The 21,221-nt window shown below is 41.2% G+C and overlaps 1 protein-coding gene across 3 annotated transcripts in view; it reads right to left on the bottom strand.

Annotated features, from left to right (window-relative positions):
* The window catches only part of TMED8 (transmembrane p24 trafficking protein family member 8), a 46,814-nt gene that overhangs the window by 15,491 nt on the left and 10,102 nt on the right, over positions 1–21,221 (bottom strand). For 2 of the 3 annotated variants that reach the window (XM_050798864.1, XM_050798865.1), the window contains exon 2: positions 4,604–4,685. In XM_050798864.1, the coding sequence (XP_050654821.1) occupies positions 4,604–4,685 (82 nt within the window). Of the gene's footprint in view, positions 1–4,603; positions 4,688–21,221 lie in introns of those variants that run through there. The other variant, XM_050798866.1, reaches the window with a different exon arrangement.

The raw sequence follows: 21,221 nt of genomic DNA, 5'->3' as shown, positions 1-21,221 counted from the left end.
AAGAGTCTATGAAGTATGATGTGTAATTGTTTACTGTCTACTTCCCCCACTAGAACGTAAGCTCCCTGAGAGCAGTGACAGACTCTTTTGTTCATTTGTGGTATCTTTAGTACCCAGAACGGTATCAGGTACATGGTAGGCTCCCAACAAACATCTGTTGAATAAATAAATATTAGCCCCAAAATGTATGTTGAATAAAAAAAATGAACAAGTTAATTTTTGCTTGGGAATAAAAGAGAAATTCTGGATCAGACTATCATTTATAATATTGGAAAGGTGAGGCCAGGCACGGTGGCTCAAGCCTGTAATGCCAGCACTTTGGGAGGCCAAGACGGGCGGATCACGAGGTCAGGAGATCGAGACCATCCTGGTTAACACGGTGAAACCCCATCTCTACTAAAAAATACAAAAAACTAGCCAAGCGAGGTGGCGGGCACCTGTAGTCCCAGCTACTCGGGATGCTGAGGCAGGAGAATGGTGTCAACCCGGGAAGCAGAGCTTGCAGTGAGCTGAGATCCGGTCACTGCACTCCAGCCTGGGCGACAGAGCGAGACTCCATCTCAAAAAAAAAAAAAAAAAACAACAAAATATTGGAAAGGTGAGACTACAACAGGCTATCTGAATCATTAGCCTGACGTACTGTGTGTGACATCTAAAATTTAGTCTCTTTGTCTTTGTGCATGCTACTGTGAAAAAACATGGTTCTGCTTATTTAAAAAACATATTTTACGGCTTGCTGTGGGGGCTCATGCCTGTGGTCCTAGCTACTCACAAGGCAGAAGTGGGAGGGTTGCATGGGTCCAGGAGCTTGAGGCTGCAGGCAGTTATGACTGCTCACCGTGCTCCAGCCTAGGCAACAGAGCAAGACTATGTCTCAAGAACTAATTAATAATAAGATTATGTTAAACAGGATATGTGCCACCCATGTAAATTGAATATTCACATTAGCATTTTATGCTCTGGAGAATTAGAAAAGGGTATTTGGGGAAAGATGAATTTCAAATCACTTAATGCTGGTGATAAGCCACGTAAAGGAAAAGTCTCTGCTTTAAGCTTCTGGTTTGTACTGACCTGGAGCAGGGAGGCCATCTCAATGGAGGGGAGAGCCTGGCCAGCCAGCCAGCCTCACTAGAAAAGATAGAAAGTTGTGCCGTTTCCATTTCCAATAGACACATAAGCATTAAGAAGTGAGCCTTAGGCATCACACTCACTGGATTTTTATCTTTGCTCAGCAAATGTTAGAAACAAAAATTAAAAATTAAATCCCTGGCCCTGTGCAGTGGCTCATGCCTGTAATCCCATCACTTTGGGAGGCTAAGGCGGGCAGATCACGAGGTCAGGAGTTCGAGACCAGCCTATCCAATATGATGAAACCCTGTCTCTACTAAAAAATACAAAAATTAGCCGGGGGTGGTGGCGCGCACCTGTAGTCCCAGCTACTCGGGAGGCTGAGGCAGGAGAATCATTTGAACCCGGGAAGTGGAGGATGCAGTGAGCTGAGATCACCTCACTGCACTTCAGCCTGAGGATGGAGTGAGAATCCATCTCAAAAAAAAAAAAAAAAAATTAAGGCCAGGCGCAGTGGCTCACGCCTGTAATTCCAGCACTTTGGGAGGCTGAGGCGGGCAAATCACAAGATCAGGAGATCAACACCATCCTGGCTAACACGGTGAAATCCCATCTCTACTAAAAATACAAGAAATTAGCCAGGCGTGGTGGTGGGCACCTGTAGTCCCAGCTACTCCGGAGCCTGAGGCAGGAAAATGGCGAGAACCGGGGAGGCGGAGCTTGCAGTGAGCAGAGATTGCGCCACTGCACTCCAGACTGGGTGACAGAGCGAGACTCCGTCTCAAAACAACAACAACAACAACAACAAAATTAAATACCTTTGTGTCCAAGGATGTTCTGTGTTTCTTATTTTAAAAAATTTATTGACCCTCCGAAGTACAAAACAGTTCTGTCTACTTTGGTGATGGACACCATAAACACCTTGACTTGATCACCGTGCATTATATACACATAAAAAATGTATCACAGACCCCATGAATTTGCACAAATTTAAAAACAAAACAAAACAACACCTTTGTGCCAAACTCATCACCCAAAGATCCTTCAAATCAGCAGGTACAGAAAAGGGATGATGGCAAGAAGATGGAAAGGAGTTCTCCTCAGGAGATTTGATGAAAACATGACTGGTCTCAAACAATCAAAGCCTTGAGGAGGCTACATCTTCTATAGGATTATTATGTATATTAGCTGAGTAGCTCCAGGCATAGAACTCAAAACTCTCTGGCTGGTTATGAGAATCAGCTATAGAGCTGAACAAAACTAAAGCTATGTGAACTTGAGCAAATTCTTGAACTCACTGTTTCATTTGCTTCATTTTTTTTTTTTTTTTTTTTTTTGAGGCGGAGTCTCGCTCTGTCGCCCAGGCTGGAGTGCAGTGGCGCGATCTCGGCTCACTGCAAGCTCCGCCTCCCGGGTTCACGCCATTCTCCTGCCTCAGCCTCCCGAGTAGCTGGGACTACAGGCGCCCGCCACCACACCCGGCTAATTTTTTGTATTTTTTAGTAGAGACTGGGTTTCACTGTGTTAGCCAGGATGGTCTTGATCTCCTGACCTCCTGATCCGCCCGTCTCGGCCTCCCAAAGTGCTGGGATTACAGGCGTGAGCCACCGCGCCCGGTCCATTTGCTTCATCTTAAAAAAAAAAAAGCAGGTATATTTATTTCATGAGGGCTGTTATGAGAATTGAATGAGATAATAAATACACCTAGTACAGTATTTGGCAAAAAGAAATGTCTGACAAAGTAACTATTTCATTACATTATTATTATTTTTATTTATTTATTTTGAGACGGAGTCTCGCTCTGTCGCCCAGGCTGGAGTGCAGTGGCGCAATCTCGGCTAACTGAAAGCTCCGCCTCCCAGGTTCACGCCATTCTCCTGCCTCAGCCTCCCGAGTAGCTGGGACTACAGGGGCCCGCCACCGCGCCTGGCTAATTTTTTGTATTTTTAGTAGAGACGGGGTTTCACCGTGGTCTCGATCTCCTGACCTCGTGATCCACCTGCCTCGGCCTCCCAAAGTGCTGGGATTACAGGCGTGAGCCAGCGCTCCCGGCCTCATTACCATTATTACAGAGGAACATTAAAAAAAAAAAGGCTATTATAACCAACTATAATTATACTTACTAATCATACAAATTATTTCACATGCAAAAGTAAGAGGAAAGAGCTTCTAAATGGAACTCAAGAAATAACGGATTTTTGAAATACCTTGACATCTGCCACCACTTCCAGACATCAATTTTGTGTGGAGACCACAGGATTACTGGGCAACACTGTCCCATGAACTGATCAGTTGGACTACAATACTCACTAGCTCAGGGTTCTCCAATATACAGGTTTTCATTAGTTATTCTATTAGTGCTTCATGGTTTCTACTCTTTCCAGGGCTCAGTACACCTCTTCTCTTTCTGTTATACATTCTGGTGTCAACGATGGTGGTTGGATGAGATAGGCAGAGAAGGAAATTAAGAAAGACAACCTAAAGGCCATCAAAATGGTTTAATCTGAAAATTACAGAATAAAAAAATTCCAACTGCTTTTGTGAGGGCATATGTATGTGTGTATGCATTTTATAAAACCAAACGTGCATTCTCTTGCAAGTCCACTTGGAATCTCCTTCAACTATTTTAACATTTGAACATGATCTTCAGGAGAAAATAAATGAGGACACTACACTAGACTATTTGTTATAGTTTTATTCTCTGAGAGTAAAGGAAAAATGTACAACCTGAAATAGACCTGACATTGCCCCTAAACACACTTGAGGGTTGATTCATGACAAAACTATCCACAATTTTTTGTTTTTTTGTTTGTTTGTTTTTTTGTTTTTGAGACAGAATCTCGCTCTGTCATCCAGGCTGGAGTGCAATAACATGATCTCGGCTCACCACAACCTCTGCCTCCTGGGTTCAAGCGATTCCTCTCCCTCAGCCTTCTGAGCAGCTGGGATTACAGGCATGCGCCACCATGCCTGGCTAATTTTTGTATTTTTAGCAGAGACGGGGTTTCACCATATTGTCCAGCCTGGTCTCAAACTCCTGACCTCGTAATCTGCCCGCCTCAGCCTCCCAAAGTGCTGGGATTACAGGCGTGAACCACAGTGTCTGGCCAACTATCCACTATTTTTTTTTTTTTGAGACAGAGTCACACTCTGTCACCCAGGCTGGAGTGTAATGGCGCAATCTCAGCTCACTGCAAGCTCTGCCTCCCAGGTTCACACCATTCTCCTGCCTCAGCCTCCCAAGTAGCTGGGACTACAGGCGCCCGCCACCACATCTGGCTAAATTTTTTTTTTTTTGTATTTTTAGTAGAGACAGGGTTTCACTATGTTGTCCAGGATGGTCTCCATCTCCTGACCTCATGATCCACCCGCCTCGGCCTCCCAAAGTGCTGGGATGACAGGTGTGCGCCACCGCGCATGGCCCACATTCTTTACTTTAACTTGTCTTCCCCCTTAAAGTCACTACCTATTGCTTTCACCAATTCCTCATCTCAGAATATAAAACCTCGGAAAGCATTCTATTCAAAGTGGTTACCTGTGGGGTGAGGAACGGGGTTCTGGATCAGTGGCAGAAGCCAATAGAGAGGTATCCTTGTAGTTTTCCAGATCTTCATTCTCTAGAAAACCATAGAGAGAAAGAATTCAATATCTGAGAGGGAACACAATCATAATTATCTTGTACCTTTAAAATAAAATCTAGCAATTTCAACCAAATTCTTCCCAAAAATATTCTGGTATGAACTTTATCCTCTGGGAGGCCCAACACATAAATTATTCAAGTCATCACATCCAAGTATTCTCAGTCATAACTCATTCATAAAAAATAAGTCATTTCTAAAACAAGTCTCCAAAAAGTTAATCCTAATTTAGGAATCATATTTCTGCTAGGTGAAGTGGCTCACACCTATAACCCCAACACTTTGGGAGGCCAAGGCAGGAGGATCGCTTGAGACCAGGAGTTCAAAACCAGCCTGGGCAACAGAGCAAGACCCTGTCTCTAAAAAAAATTAAGGCCAGGTGCAGTGGTTCAAGCCTGTAATCCCAGCACTTTGGGAGGCTGAGGTGAGTCAGGAGTTTGAGACCAGCCTGATCAACAGAGTGAAACCCCATCTCTACTAAAAATACAAAATTAGCCAGGCATGATGGTGCACACCTGTAATCCCAGCTACTTGGGAGGCTGAGGCAGAAGAATCACTTGAACCTGGGAGGCAGAGGTTGCAGTGAGCTGAGATCACACCATTGCACTCTAGCCTGGGCAACAAAAGCAAAACTCTGTTTCAAAAAAAATAATAAATAATAAAAATAAATTTTAAAAAAATAGGGCCAGGTGCAGTGGCTCACACTTGTAATCCCAGCACTTTGGGAGGCCGAGGCGGGTGGATCACTTGAGGTCAGGAGTTCGAGACCAGCCTGGCCAACATGGCGAAACCATGTCTCTACTTAAAAATACAAAAATTAGCTGGGCATGGTGGCATGTGCCTGTAATCCCAGCTACTCAGGAGGCTGAGGCAGGAAAATCACTTGAACCCGGGAGGTGGAGGTTGCAGTGAGCTGAGATCACACCACTGCACTCCAGCCTGGGTGACAGAGCGAGACTCCATCTCAATTAAAAAAAAATTAATAAAAAGAAATCAATCATATTTCTCAGAAAGCAGATGGCTAAATTAGGCAGAACATAGAGGGTAGAGTGGGATGTAAGATAAACTGAATTTAGAGTCAAAGTATAAAGTGTCACTTCTATATTCAATAAGCTCAGATCAATGTACCCAAGGTCAGGTAAAGGACTTTTGTAATTTCATTTATTTATTCAATCACTCATTTACCAATGATTTATTGAATAACTAGGTGCCCTCAAGGAATATATAGGTGAAATGCATAATGAAGGCCATGTTCTACAAGCTCAAAACAAGCCTATGATTGGCGGGTATTATCACAGCCATTTTTGCAGTAAAGAACTTAAGGCATAGAGACAGGATTCAAATCCAGGCAGTTGTGCTCTTAACATCAGATGCTACTTAGTTTTCTGGGTTATTCATTTAGTCTTTCCTTGAATACTCAGAGAGCATATGGTTTAGTGCATTCAGACAGCCCCTCATTTAACTCCCTCTGTGTAAGACGGCAAGACACTGAAGACTGAAGTTTACTTCTCAATACAAAATGCAACTTAATTAAGTCAACTTCAAACATTGAAAGTTTCAGAGTTTGGTAGCAAAGTCAAAGTGAAAATGGCTGGCAAAATTTTTAATCCAAGCCTAATCTAGTCTCATGTTTTATATGTGAGCGAGATCTATTTTTCTTTTCTTTCTTTCTTTTTTTTTTTTTTTTGAGACAGGGTCTCCCTCTATCACCCAGGCTGGAGTGCAGTGATACAATTACGACTCTCAGCTTCTCAGCAACCTCAACCTTCTGGGTTCAAGCGACCCTCTCACCTCAGCCTCCTGAGTAGCTAGGACCACAGGCACATCCCAACATGCCAGACTAATTTTTTTTTTTTTTTTTTGTAGAGATGGGGGTCTCACTATGTTGCCCAGGCAGGCTGGTCTTGAATCCCTGGGTTCAAGTGATCCTCCCACCTCAGTCTCCCAAAGTGCTGAGATTACAGGCGTAAGCCACTGTGCCCATCCAAGATCTATTTTTCTTTTGGTCAATTCAGTCTCATAGGCAGAAAGACCTTAGAGCTCCTGCCACCCAATTGTTCTCCCAACAAAGAAACTGAGTCTAAGACACTGTTCCCCAGTCTCTGCCACTCTGTAAAGAGGCCCATGAACTGAGGGAAAATGCAAAGAGAAAGTTCTCCCTTATGTTGACATAAGTGAAATGTGCTTTCTAATAAATTCTATTCTTTGACCACTACTCCCCACAATATCCTTTCCCATATTGACAGCTGGCTGTCACATTTCCACAAGTTCTTTCTCAGGCTGGTCATCTTCATACCACACAGCCTGTGACCATGCTGGCCCCCTATAGCTGCTCCACTTAGTTTGTTCCATTTAAAGAAAGGAGCCAAAATGAACAACTTTTCCAGGTGTGTTCCAATCCGTGCAGACTACACTGACAATAACCTCTTAAAAAGGACACAATATTTCTTGACATAATACCCTAACCAGGCACTAGATTCCTTAACTGCAAACTTACTGTTGGCCTAAATAAGTCAGTCAAGATCTCCAGGGCTTATAAAAATAAACTTTTTCCAAGCCCACTCTCTCCTATGCTCTATTTTTAAAACAGACTTTTGGAAAATAATTGACTTTTTAACTTAAAACCAGGACTTTACATACCCTATTACTTATTTCAAATTAACTTTTTTTTTTTTTTTTTTGAGACGGGGTCTCGCTCTGTCACCCAGGCTGGAGTGCTGTGGCCGGATCTCAGCTCACTGCAAGCTCCGCCTCCCGGGTTCACGCCATTCTCCTGCCTCAGCCTCCCGAGTAGCTGGGACTACAGGCGCCCGCCACCTCACCCGGCTAGTTTTTTTGTAATTTTTAGTAGAGACAGGGTTTCACCGTGTTAGCCAGGATGGTCTCGATCTCCTGACCTCGTGATCCGCCCGTCTCGGCCTCCCAAAGTGCTGGGATTACAGGCTTGAGCCACCGCGCCCGGCCTCAAATTAACTTTTTGAAATTACACTAATAATGCTTTGTTCATTGTAGAAAAAAGTAAGTACAGATAAGAAAACATTTTGCACTTTATTTCCTTTAAAATAAATTTTTAATATACAGATAATCCATTGTTCACTGTAAAAAAAAATATCAGGAAACACAGATAAGCAAAACAACAACAAACTAACCATAACCCCACCAACCAAAGATTACCACTGTTAACTTTTTTAAAAAAAGACAAAAGAGGGCCGGGCGCGGTGGCTCACGCCTGTAATCCCAGCACTTTGGGAGGCCAAGATGGGCGGATCACGAGGTCAGGAGATCGAGACCATTCTGGCTAACACAGTGAAACCCCGTTTCTACTAAAAATACAGAAAATTAGCCGGGTGTGGTGGCAGGCGCCTGTAACCCCAGCTACTCAGGAGGCTGAGGCAGGACAATCACTTGAACCCTGGAGGAAGAGGTTGCAGTGAGCTGAGATTGCACCACTGCACTCCAGCCTGGGAGACACAGGAAGACTCTGTCTCAAAAAAAAAAAAAAACCACACAAGGTTTCTCTATGTTACCCAAGCTAGTCTCCACCTCTTGGGCTCAAGGGGTCCTCTCACCTTCCCCTCCCAAACTGCTGGGGTTACAGCACAGCACCTAGCCAACTGTTAACATTTTGATGTATATCCCTTGAGAAATACATTTATACATATATACATACAAATACGTATGTATATGTATTGTGTGTGTGTTTGTGCGTTTCTGAAAGGACATGCACTAAACACTGTTTTGTTTTGTTTTGTTTTTTTTTTGAGACATAGTTTTGCTCTGTTGCCCAGGCTGGAGTGCAATGGCATGATCTCAGCTCACTGCAGCCTCTGCCTCCGTGTTCAAGCGATTCTCCTGCCTCAGCCTCCTGAGTAGATGTAATTACAGGCACACGTCACCATGCCCGGTTAACTTTTTGTATTTTTAGTAGAGATGGGTTTTCACCATGTTGGCCAGGCTGGTCTCAAACTCCTGACCTCAGGTGATCCACTCGCCTCAGCCTCCCAAAGTGCTGGGATTACAGGTGTGACCCACCGTGGCCAATAAACACTTTTAATGAACATATTTCAGAGTCAATAAAGATAGGGCTGTATCATAATTTTAAATGGCTACATATTATCCCATATGTTGTCCCATTATTTCTTTAACCAATTCTTAATCTTCTACTGGTAGAGCTAGTGCTTATTCCAAATCTTTCATTGTTATAGACAATGATGCTGTATCTTTCACTGTTAGAGATAATGATGGTCTATTAGCAGTATCTACAACGCTTTCTTGAGAACCTCCCCTGTCAACAGCCTTGGAAGTGGTAGTTCCTATGATGAAGGTACATTATGTTGGCCATAGTTCATTGGTTTTGGGTGAGCACCCGACCAAAAGTCAGTCCAATTCTCTTCCGTAAAATCTGGAGTTGGTATCCAAAACAGAAACAGGCTGGGGAGAACCTTTGTGAGTTTAGGAGCTGAGCCTGCCTTTTGGGAGAAGCCTTCACAGGCCATGTAAAAGCAGATGACTAAGCAGAGAAGATAATTTTCAAAGAGAGTACAATGATGCATTCAAGTAAAGGGAAAGAGAAACAAGGGGACCTCTGGCTTTAGGAGAGAAACAGACCAGAGAGGCTACTTTGTAACCCCATGAAGTTCAAGTGTGTTCCTCCAATTGGAGTCTGTAAGAAGCCTTACATACTAACAATGAGCTCTTTTCTTCTTTTTATTGTGAAATAAACCACATATATGAAAGACTGCATGGAAAGAAGATACAGAGCTAAAATATTAATAATACAAATACCTGCATACCTACTAACTAGGTGAATTATTAGTACTTTAGAATTCCCCTGCCCAATGCCCCTTCCTATCCTATATTCCCTGTTCCAAATTCTGAGTAAATTATTCCTTGTTATTCTTTATGTATTTTAATTAATTACTGCTGTTTAAAAACCTTTTTTATTGTAGAAAATGTTAAACATATACAAAATCACAAAATTATATAACAGTAGAACGAAGACTCATGCACCCTACCTATCTTCTCCACAAGATTTTATTTGGCCTTTTTTCCTCCATGCCCTACCTTCTTGGCCCACCAACAGTGGATTACTTCAAACAAAGCCCAGACATCATTGTATCTACCACTACATTCATTTACAACAAATCTCTAAAGAAAAAGACTTTCAACACAGGTACAACAACATTATCATTCCTACAAAATTGGCAGTTCCTTAATATCATCTCATACCCAGCCCATGCTCAAACTTCTCCAAGTTGGCTCCCAGAATTTCTTTTTAGGAGCTGGTTTGTTTGAATCAGAATCCAAATAAGGTTCACACATGAAATTTACCTTATAAATCTCTTAATCTACATTAATCTTCACCACCGTGGGTCTGTATACAATATATTTGTTGAAATTTTTAAAAGCTGATCTGCAGACTTTTCAAACATTCTGAATTTGGCTGATTGCCTTTCCATGGTATCACTTAACAGATTATTTTATGCACTCTATTCCTATAAACCAGTCATAGATGTAGAGCTTCACTGTCCAGGATAGTACTTACTAGTACACGCGGCTAAATTTAAAACGTAAAATAATTTAAAATTCGGTCCACCCATCTCAACCAGCCACGTTTCAAATACTCAATAGCCATGAGTTGCTAGTGATTACTGTTGCCAAGGAGCATGTTTTCACCGTCAAAGCAATTCTACTGGACTGTGCTGATCTAGAGGCTTGACTCAATTCAGATTCAGTTTTGTTCTTGAAAGAATACTCCAGAAATAACATTTGTAATTCCTATTGTATTACACTAAGAGGCACATAATCTATGGTTATCACAAGTTTAATGATAAAGATTAGTTTCATGCTTTCAGCCTAATCCACCATCCAGCTCCTCATTAACCCTGCACCTAGTGGCTTTAGCAGGCATTGATGATCCTTGTCTAAAATAGATACAGGATTTCATTAAAAACTAGAAAATGACTTTTCCAATTCCAGCACTTTCTACAGTTGTTCTTAGTTGGAATTCTACTAAAAACAAAACAAAACAAAACTTCCCCTCACCAACTATTTGGCTACTCTGACACAGGCATAAGAGAAAAGAAGGATAAAGACTTGATCCTTCACCAACTGAGTTAGAATCATAACAACCTCCAAAGGTAACCAATGATTTGTTTTTTGAAGTATTGTTAGAAACACACGAATTTTAACATATTTTATGTGCTTCGAGTTTTCCTAATTTTGGCCTGTGGGAGCTCCTTAAAGTTGGCTCTTGTGTCCTTTTAAGATGATACCAGTGGTCTTGCTTATAGCATAAGTCCCGAGCTTTAAAATCTTATAAATGCCTGTCCTACACTTGGAATCAACTATTTCTCTAAGGAGCCCTGGTTCTTTTTCATTAGAAATTGTATTTAAAGGCTGGGCATGGTAGCTCACACCTGTAATCCCAGAACTTTGGGAGGCTGAGGCGGGTGAGTTGGAGACCAGCCTGGCCAACATGGTGAAACCCCATCTCTACTGAAAATACAGAAATTAGCTGGGCATGGTGGCACACGTCTGTAATCCCAGGTATTTGGGAGGCTGAGGCACGAGAATCGCTGGAACCTAGGAGGCAGAGGTTGCAGTGAGCTGAGATTGTGCCAATGCACTCCAGCCTAGGTGTTGGAGTAAGACTCTGTCTCAGGAAAAAAAAAAAAGAAATTGTATTTAAAGACCACAATCAAGGTAAAACATTACACGTATGTTACACATACACACACAAATATATATATATACACACACACACACATATATATACCCTAAATGTCATATATTAATATCATATATAAAAATATACATGTAAGGCTGGGCACGGTGGCTCATGCCTGTAATCGCAGCACTTTGGGAGTGGATCATGAGGTAGGAGATCGAGATCCACAAGGCAGGCGGATCACGAGGTCAGGAGATCGAGACCATCCTGACCAACATGGTAAAACCCCGTCTCTACTAAAAACACAAAAATTAGCTGGGCGTGGTTGCCCAGAGGTTGCAGTGAGCTGAGATTGTGCCACTGCACTCTAGCCTGGGTGACACAGCAAGACTCCATCTCGGAAAAAAAGAAAAAACATCCAGTAATCTGAATTAGAAGGATTTGCATGAATTCATTTTACGTGTGTGTGTATATATATTTATATATATATATTTTATTTATTTATATTTATATATATAATATATATATATATATTTTTTTTTTGAGATGGAGTCTCACTCTGTCGCCCAGGCTGGAGTGCAGTGGCGCAATCTTGGTTCACTGTAAGCTCTGCCTCCTGGGTTCACGCCATTCTCCTGCCTCAGCCTCCTGAGAAGCTAGGATTACAGGTGCATGCCACCTCGCCCAGCTAATTTTTGTATTTTTAGTAGAGACGGGGTTTCACCATGTTGGTCAGGCTGGTCTCGATCTCCTGACCTCATGATCCATCCGCCTTGGACTCCCAAAGTCCTGGGAGCCACCACACCCGGCCCAGATTACAGGATTTTAACCTAACTTTAATTCTATATTTGTATTTTTCGGTCTTGTTGTGGAACATCCTGGATCTTAATAATATTCACATATATACATATTTGCTTTATTCTACAATGTAAATATAATAGTTTTAATTAAGAATAACAATATAACTAAAGATATGGATGTTATAACACTCTTCTCCTTAGCTTTTAATCTTCCATTATTTGTTTTTGAAAACATAAGGAAATACATATACATATAGTTGTATGTTGCCCCCATCTTAGAAAAAAATACACATTCTTCTTCTGCAACTTTTTTTTTTTGGCGGGGGGGAAAGGGTCTTGCTGTGTCCCCCAGGCTGGAGTACAGTGGTGCCATCACAGCTCACTGCAGTCTCAACCTCCCCAGCTTAAGTGATTCTCCTGCCTCAGCCTTCCGAGTAACTGGAACCACAGTCCCACGCCACCACACCTGGCTATTTTTTTAAATTTTTTGCAGAGATGGGGTTTTGTCATGTAGCCCAGGCTGGTCTCAAACTCCTGAGCTCAAGCAATATGCCCACCTCGGACTCCCAAAGTGCTAGGATTAGAGGCATGAGCCACTGCGCCCGGCTGCAACTTGTTTTTATCACTTAACAACATAGCCTAGAAGAGCTTTCAAGTTGGTGAATTTACCCACATTCCAGAGCAGTGGTGCAACCCAACTCCATGCAGACGGAAGCTCCTGCACTCAGGACCCTTCCAGGCCTTGCCCTGTGTACCTCTTCATCTGGCTGTTTATCTTTTACAATAAACCAGTAAACACAGGCAGAAATTCTCCAGATGTCTCCCAGTAATGTCCAAGTTTTTATCCCAGTGTCACAAAGAAAGATCAATGATGAAACAACATGACCTACCCAGGACAACCTACAATGACCTGAAGACATTTACTGGGGAGCTGTGTTGTTTTCATAATATCCACTATCAAGTAAAAGTGAAGAGTGGCTTTCTACTTGATCAAAAAACAGTTTAAAAAGAAATATTAATGAATATCAAAGGAATAATGAAACCTGGCTTCAATGCCACTCTGGTACACACAGGTGGAGGCAAACCTTTGTTGTTAGATGTCTGAGCTGCAAAGAAAAGATCCACATGATTATCTGGAGATGTTTTGATAAATGGAGTACCTCAATCTGCCAATTTCAAATGTAATTCAGGTTCTGTGGTACAGGATGATATCATCATGGGCATTCTGACAGTGAGAAAAAATTTACAGCTCTCAGCAGCAGCTCTTTGGCTTTCAACAACTATGACAAATAATAGAAAAAAAAAAATGAATTAACATGGTCATTCAAGAGTTAGTTCCAGAAAAAGTGGCATTCCAAGATTGGAACTCCATTCATGGTGTGTCTGGAAAAGATTACACAGATCTTCCTCATTACTTTAAATTTTTTATTGTATATGTTTAAGGTGTACAACATAATGTTTTGATGTATATATAGACGGTGAAATGGTTACCATATCAAGCAAATCAATAAATCCAGCATCCCACAGATATCCTCTCTTTTTGTGATGTTGAACACCTTTTTATATACCTGTTGGCCATTGTGTGTGGCAAGAGCACCTAAAATTTACTTTTAGCAAAAATCCCAAGCACAATATTAACCAAAGGTCTCATATTGTACATTATATCTCTAGACTTGTTCATCCTATGTATCTCTACTTTGTATCCTTTGACCTACACCTCTCCCTTTCCTCTACCATCACTACCACCACCTCTAGTAACCACTATTTTCTTCTGTTTCTGTGTACTTGACTTTTTTTTTTTTTTTTTTTTTTTTTTTTTTTTTTTAGATTACATATATAAGTGAGATCGTGCAGTATTTTTCTTTTTGTGTTTGGCTTATTTTACTTAATACAATGTCATCTAGGCTCATCCATGTATGGCAAATGGCAAGATCTCTTTCTTTTATAAGGCTAAATAATATTCCTCTGTGTGTATGTATGCACACCACAGCTTCTTTATTCATTTGTCTGTCAACGGACACGTAGATTGTTTTCATATCTTGGCTATTGTGAATAATGCTACAATGAACAGATATCTGAGGTGGTGATTTCACTTCCTTTGGGTATGTACTCAGAAGAGGGATTACGGGGTCATGTGGTAGTTCTACTTTTATTTAGGAATTTCCATACTATTTTTCACAATGGCTGCATCATCTACATTTGTACTAACAGTTGCTATCTCTTACCAAAGATAAGTCATCTTAACAGGCATGAGGTGATATATCTCATTGTGGTTTTAATTTGCATTTCCCTGGTGACTACTGATGTTGAACATCTTTTCATGTACCTGTTGGTCATTTTTACATCTTCTTTGGAAAAACATCCATTCAGATCCTTTGCCTTTTTTTTTTTTTTTTTTCAGACGGTGTCTGACTCTGTCGCCCAGGCTGGAGTGCAGTGACACAGTCTCAGCTCACTGCAACCTCTGTCTCCCAGGTTCAAGTGATTCTCCTGCCTCAGGCTGCCGGGTAACTGGGAATACAGGTGCATGCCACCATGCCCAGCTAATTTTTTTGTATTTTCGTAGAGACGGGGTTTCACCATGTTGACCAGGCTGGTCTCAAACTTCTGACTTCAAGAGACCTACCCACTTTGGCCTCCCAAAGTGCTGGGATAACAGGCATGAGCCACCATGCCCAGACCATTTCCATTCTTTTGCATGTGGAAATCCAGTTTTCCCAGAACAATTTATTGAAGAGACTGCCTTTTCCCCACTGTGTCCTCTTAGTACCTTTGTTAAAAATTAGTTGGTCATATATGCTTGGGTTTATTTCTAGGCTCTCAATTCTGATCCGCTGGTCTGTGTGTCTGTTTTTATACCAGCACCATACTGTTTTGATTACTATAGCTTGTAACAGAATTTGAAATCAGAAAGTGTGATGCCTCCAACTTTTTCTTTCTTAGGATTGCTTGTATATTCAGGGTATTTGTGGTTACATACAAATTTTAGAATTGTTTTTTTCTATTTCTGTGAAGAATGTCATTAGAATTTGGATTGGGATTGCGTTAAATCTGCATATTGCTTTGGGTAGTATGAACATTTGAACAATATTAATTTTTCCAAATCATGAACACAGGATGTCTTCCCATTTGTGTCTTCTTAGTTTCTTTCATCAGTGTTTTATAGTCTTAAGTGTCCAGATCTTTCTGTTTAAGTTTATTCTTAACTATTTTTTTCTTGAGACAGGGCCTCTGTAACCCATGCTGGAGTGCAGTGGCACAATCACGGCTCACTGCAGCCTCGACCTCCAGGGCTCAAGCGATCCTCCCACCTCAGCCTCCCGAGTAGCTGGGACAACAGGCATGGGCCACCATGCTAGGCTAACTTATTAAGTATTTTTATGCTACTGTAAATTGGTATTCTTTTCTTGATTTCTTTTTTGGATAGGTTGTTACTGTGTACAGAAATGCAACTGATTTTTGTACACTGATTTTTTTTTTTTTTTTTTTTTTTTTGGAGACGGAGTCTCACTCTGTCGCCCAGGCTGGAGTGCAGTGGCCGGATCTCAGCTCACTGCAAGCTCTGCCTCCCGGGTTCACCCCATTCTCCTACCTCAGCCTCCCGAGTAGCTAGGATTACAGGCACCCGCCACCTTGCCCGGTTAATTTTTTTTGTATTTTTAGTAGAGACGGGGGTTTCACCGTGTTAGCCAGGATGGTCTCGATCTCCTGACCCCGTGATCCGCCCGTCTCGGCCTCCCAAAGTGCTGGGATTACAGGCGTGAGCCACTGCGCCCGGCCCGTACACTGATTTTTTATCCTGCAACTTTACTGATGTCATTTATTAATTCTAAGTTTTTTTTGTAGTCTTTGGGGTTATTTACATATAAGATCATGTCATCTGCAAATGGATATAACTTCTACCATTCAGCTAACTGTATGCCTTTTTTTTTTTTCTTGTCTGCTTGCTCTTGCTAGCACTTCCATTACTATGTTGAATAGAAGTGGTGAGCGTGGTCATCCTTGCCTTGTGTCAGATCATAGAGAAAAAGTTTTCATTTTTCCACATTGACTATGACACTGGCTTTGGGTTTTTCACAAGTAGTCTTTGTTACGTTGAGTAAATTTCCTTCTATATCTAAAGTTGTTGCCAGTTCAAAATAAGCTATTCTAACTATAAGATGATGTTCTATGTAAGCCTCATGGTAAGCACAAAGCAAAAAACCACCCCAGATAAACAAATAATAAAGAGAAAGGAATCAAAGCTCAGCATTATAGAAAATCACCAAATCACAAAGGAAAATAACAGAGGAAGAAAGGAACAAAGGCTCTACAAAACAACCAGAAAACAATTAACAAAACAGCAGAAGTAAATCCTTACCTATCAACAATAAGTTTGAATGTAAATGGATTAAGCTCTCCAATTAGAAGACACTGAGTGGGTGAATGGATTTTTAAAAACTAAGACCCAACCTATATGCTGCCCACAAGAGACTCATTTTAGCTTTAAGAACACATTCAGGCTGAAAGTGAAAGAACTGAAAAAGATATTCCATGTAAACAGTAACCAAGAAAGAGCAGAGGTGGCTGTACTTAGACAATATAAAGTCTAAAAACTGTCACACGAAACAAAGAAGGCCATTATTTGATGATAAAGGGATCAAGCCATCAAGAGGACATAACAATTATGAATATATATGCACTCAACATCAGAGCACCTAAAGGTATAACCCAAATTTTAATAGACGTGAAGGGGGAAAATAGATAGCAATACAAAAATAGTGGGGGGCCTCAATATCCCATTTTCAACAATGGATAGATCAACTAGACAGAAAAGTAATAAGGAAATATTAGACTTGAACTACACTTGGGACCAAATGGGCCCAACAGACATACACAGAACTTTCCATACAACAGTAGCAGAATACACATTCTTCTCCGCTGCATACGTAACATTCTCCAGAACAGATCAGACGTTAGGCCACAAAACAAGTCTTAACAAATTTATAACTGAAATCATACAAGTATTATTTCCAACCACAATGGTAAAACACCAGAAATCAATAACAGAGGGAATTCAGGGAAAATCACAAAGATGTGGAAATTAAACAACCTGCTCCTGAACAACCAATATATTAGAGAAGAAATCAAAAGAGAAAACGTATCTTGAGACAAAAGAGAATGGAAATATAACATACTAAAACCTACGGGATGCAGCAAAAGCAAAAGCAATTCTAAGAAGGATGTTTATAGCAATAAATTCCTACATTAAAAAAGAAGAGGCCAGGCATGGTGGCTCAGGCCTGTAATCCCAGTACTTTGGGAAGCTGAGACAGGAGGATCACTTGAGTTCCAGGGTCCAGTGAGCCATAATCATGCCACTGCACTCCAGCCTGGGTGACAGAGTCAGACTCAGTCTCTAAAATAATAATAATAATAATATCTCAAATAAATAGCCTAACATTATTCCTCTTTTTTTTTTTTTTTTAATGTTGCCTAGGCTGTACTCAAACTCCTGGGCTCAAGCATTCCTCCTGCCTCAGCCTCCTGAGTTGCTAGGATTCAGGTGCATGCCACCACAGCTGGCTCATTACTTTTTAAACTGGCATACTTGACTGTGTGGATGTACACCATACTCATGTCCCTACTGACAGACATTAGGGTTATTTCCAGTCTATTACTATTGCAAACTGTGCTACAATGCCTTGTGCATATTTCATATTTTCGCCAGTGTATCTTTGGGATAGATTCCTGGGAGTGGAATTTCTGAACCACATTCTCCACAAGGATCATCTATTTTACATTCACTGCATCAATATATGAGTACCTCTTTCCCCACACCTGGCACATCAGAGTATGTTGTCAAACTGTTGGAAAATTGGCAGAACTTGATATGTGAAGAATGGTATAATAATTTTAATTTGCACTTCTCTTATCTTTTAATGCATTAGGGTACTTTTTTTTTTTTTCTGAGACAGGATCTTGTTCTACCACCCAGGCTGGAGTGTAGTGTTGCGATCACAGCTCACTGCAGCCTTGACCTCTAGGGCTCAAGTGTATTTTGCGATCACAGCTCACTGCAGCCTTAACCTCTTGAGTAGCTCCTAGCTACTCAGGAGACTGAGGCTAGGACCACAGGTGTGCATCACCACATCTGGCTAATTTTAAAATATTTTTGTAGAGACAGGGTTTCCCTATGATGCCCAGGCTGGTCTCAAACTCCTGGGCTCAAGCAATCCTTCCACATGGGCCATCCAAAGTGTTAGGATTACAAGCATGAGCCATGATTTTTTTATAAAGATGGGGTCTCACTGTGTTGCCCAGGCTGGAGTCTGGTGGCATAATCATAGCTCACTGCAGCCTCAAACTCTTGGGCTCAAGTGATCTTCCTGCTTCAGCCTCCCAAGTAGTTGAGAATACAGCCACCCTCGCCACCCCCAGCTTGCATTTTGTTATCTAAGCCTTTTTTTACTTCATTTCTATAGGACAGGTCCCCAGGACTGAAAAACTTTGTCAAGGTATACACATAAACAATTTTATACACATTGCCCAATTTCTCTCCAAAATTCACTTCTACTGGGAGTGGATATCTGAGTGTAACCATTTCCCCACATTCTCACTAACACTAGGTATAATCATTCCTTACAACTGCTGCCATTCTATAGATAGAACATGATGAAACACTACTGTTTTAATTTGTCATCCTTTAATAGCTCATATGGCTGAAATAAGCTCTTTTATGCATAAAAATCAGTTGCCTTCTTTGTTGTTTAATAAATGAATTCTGACCCCACATACTACTTAACCTACCTTTTCAACTCAACAATGATATTTATGCATTTAAAGCAGCCCACTGAATCTCCTTCAAATATCACTCTGCCACATATTTTGCCAAAATCAAAATATACTATATATATAGCAACCACATGAAAAAGGGAAATTTGAGTTAATGACTTTGCCTAAATTCAACAGAACTTTACTGGGCCCCTGCTATATGTCAGGCAGTGCATTCCATGCAGGGAATATACAGTTAAATTAGACATGATTTGTGCCCTCAAGGACCTCAGCCTAGTGAGGAACATAAACTCATAAACAGACAGTTGTAATATAAATGTGGTATCCTTTAGGATAGAATTATGCACTAGATGTCACAGATACACATATAGTTAACTAATTTAGGGAATAAAGGTGTTAAAGGAGGTTTCCTAAAAGCGATGACAATTGCACTGCCTTCAAGAATGACCAGGACTTGGCCAAGTCAAGTGAAAAAGGGCACTGCAGGCAGAGGAAGCTGAATGAACAAAACGAAGAACACAAAAAAATACCACCATGGCAGTTCAGTGTGGCTGGAGGCCATTGCACAAATGCAGAGAGATGAACTGAGAGCCACAGGTCCCAGTGATTTAACTCCATACCACCAAATTCCTAGTAAGTGCCTGGCCACATCCTAGGTACTGGAGAGAATATCAAAAGCAGACATAGTTCTGGCTCTCATGAAGTTTTCCATCTAGCAGGAAAAAGTGTGTGAAGGTCCTTTATCCCAAAGGTGATTAATAATTTTAAGCTAGGAAATGACATGGTCAAATCTGTATTTTTTTGGTACAATTCTATGGCAGCCATAGGTAAGATGGATTTTACAAGATCAGATAGGAGGCCTCTGCAGAAGTCCATGAGAGAGAGAAAGGACCTAACTAGTAATGAAAGACTAGAAAGGCTACAATTAGAAAATAATTAGGCAGTCAAATGTGCTTTTAGTTTGCCCATGCTGGCTCCTAGCAACACATATTTTCTTTACATTCAAATGACATATTCCACTGAAAATCTGGATCAATTTTAATGGTCTCCAGATTCTGGATTACACTCTTTCCCTTCAGGATAACTAGTATATATGTCCATTTCTAGTCCCAGACATCCCTCAAAGATGGTGCACAATTATATCCCTTCAGGATAACTAGTATATATGTCCATTTCTAGTCCCAGACATCCCTCAAAGATGGTGCACAATTATATTTGCAGGTTATTTCAGGACCCCAGACATAGCAGTCATCTGTCAATCTTCTGGCTTTCAAAAATACTCAACCTTTTCCTCCGTGGGGAGAACTGTCACTGACAATAGTACTCAGTGGAAGTCAAAATGGAAGATCCTTCTCTTCTCAGCACCAGGAAGTCAGGGAACAAGCACACAATCTAAAATATTTCCACCTTTAACAGGTGAAACAGGAGTGGGACAAAGGAGAGACAGAATCCATCTAGTGGCAGCCAAACAGCCAAGTTGTTCTTGCTGCTTAGCCTCTGGAGTCCTTCAGCCTTCTAACAATTGAGTGAGCCTCCTTTATCCTTCTAATAAATCCTCTTTCTGCTTCAGGAAGCCAGAATTAACTTATATGCTTTTAAAAAGAACTCTGACCAAAATTCCTGGATAGAATTTCACTGGGTCCAGAAATCTGAACTTAATTAAAGTACCTAGCTATTCTATGTTTATTCTGATCATCTTTGTTATTATAATCAAGAATCAGTGGTCACTTACTATATGTCAATTATTTTCTAAGCTTTTTGTAGGCATCATTATACTGAATAGTCACTGAATTGCACAGAATTATAGAACCACTGAAGTTGATACTATTATTACTCCCTTTCTATAGTTTAAGAAATTGAAGCTCGGAGAAATCAAGATGCCCAAGATGAACAGCAAATACAAATAGAAGTGATATGCACTCAGGCAATCCAAGACCAAAGCCAGCACTCTTATTAACTACATTATACACTGACTCTTTTAAAAATCTTTTCTAGGCTGGGCGCGGTGGCTCCTGCCTGTAACTGCTGCACTTTGGGAGCCCGAGGCAGGCAGATGGCTTGAGGTCAGGAGTTCCAGAGCAGCCTGGCCAACATGGTGAAACCCCATCTCTACTAAAAATCAGCCGGGCGTGGTGGTGTGTCTGTAATCCCAGATACATGGGAGGCTGGGGCAGGAGAATCGCTTGAACCTCGGAGGCAGAGGTTGCAGTGAGCCGAGATCGCACCACTGCACTCCAGCCTGGGTGACAGAGCAAGACTCTCTAAAAAAAA

Source organism: Macaca thibetana, chromosome 7 (genome assembly GCF_024542745.1).
Source record: "Macaca thibetana thibetana isolate TM-01 chromosome 7, ASM2454274v1, whole genome shotgun sequence".
Lineage (NCBI taxonomy): Eukaryota > Metazoa > Chordata > Mammalia > Primates > Cercopithecidae > Macaca > Macaca thibetana.
This window is presented reverse-complemented; position numbering and strand designations above follow the sequence as displayed.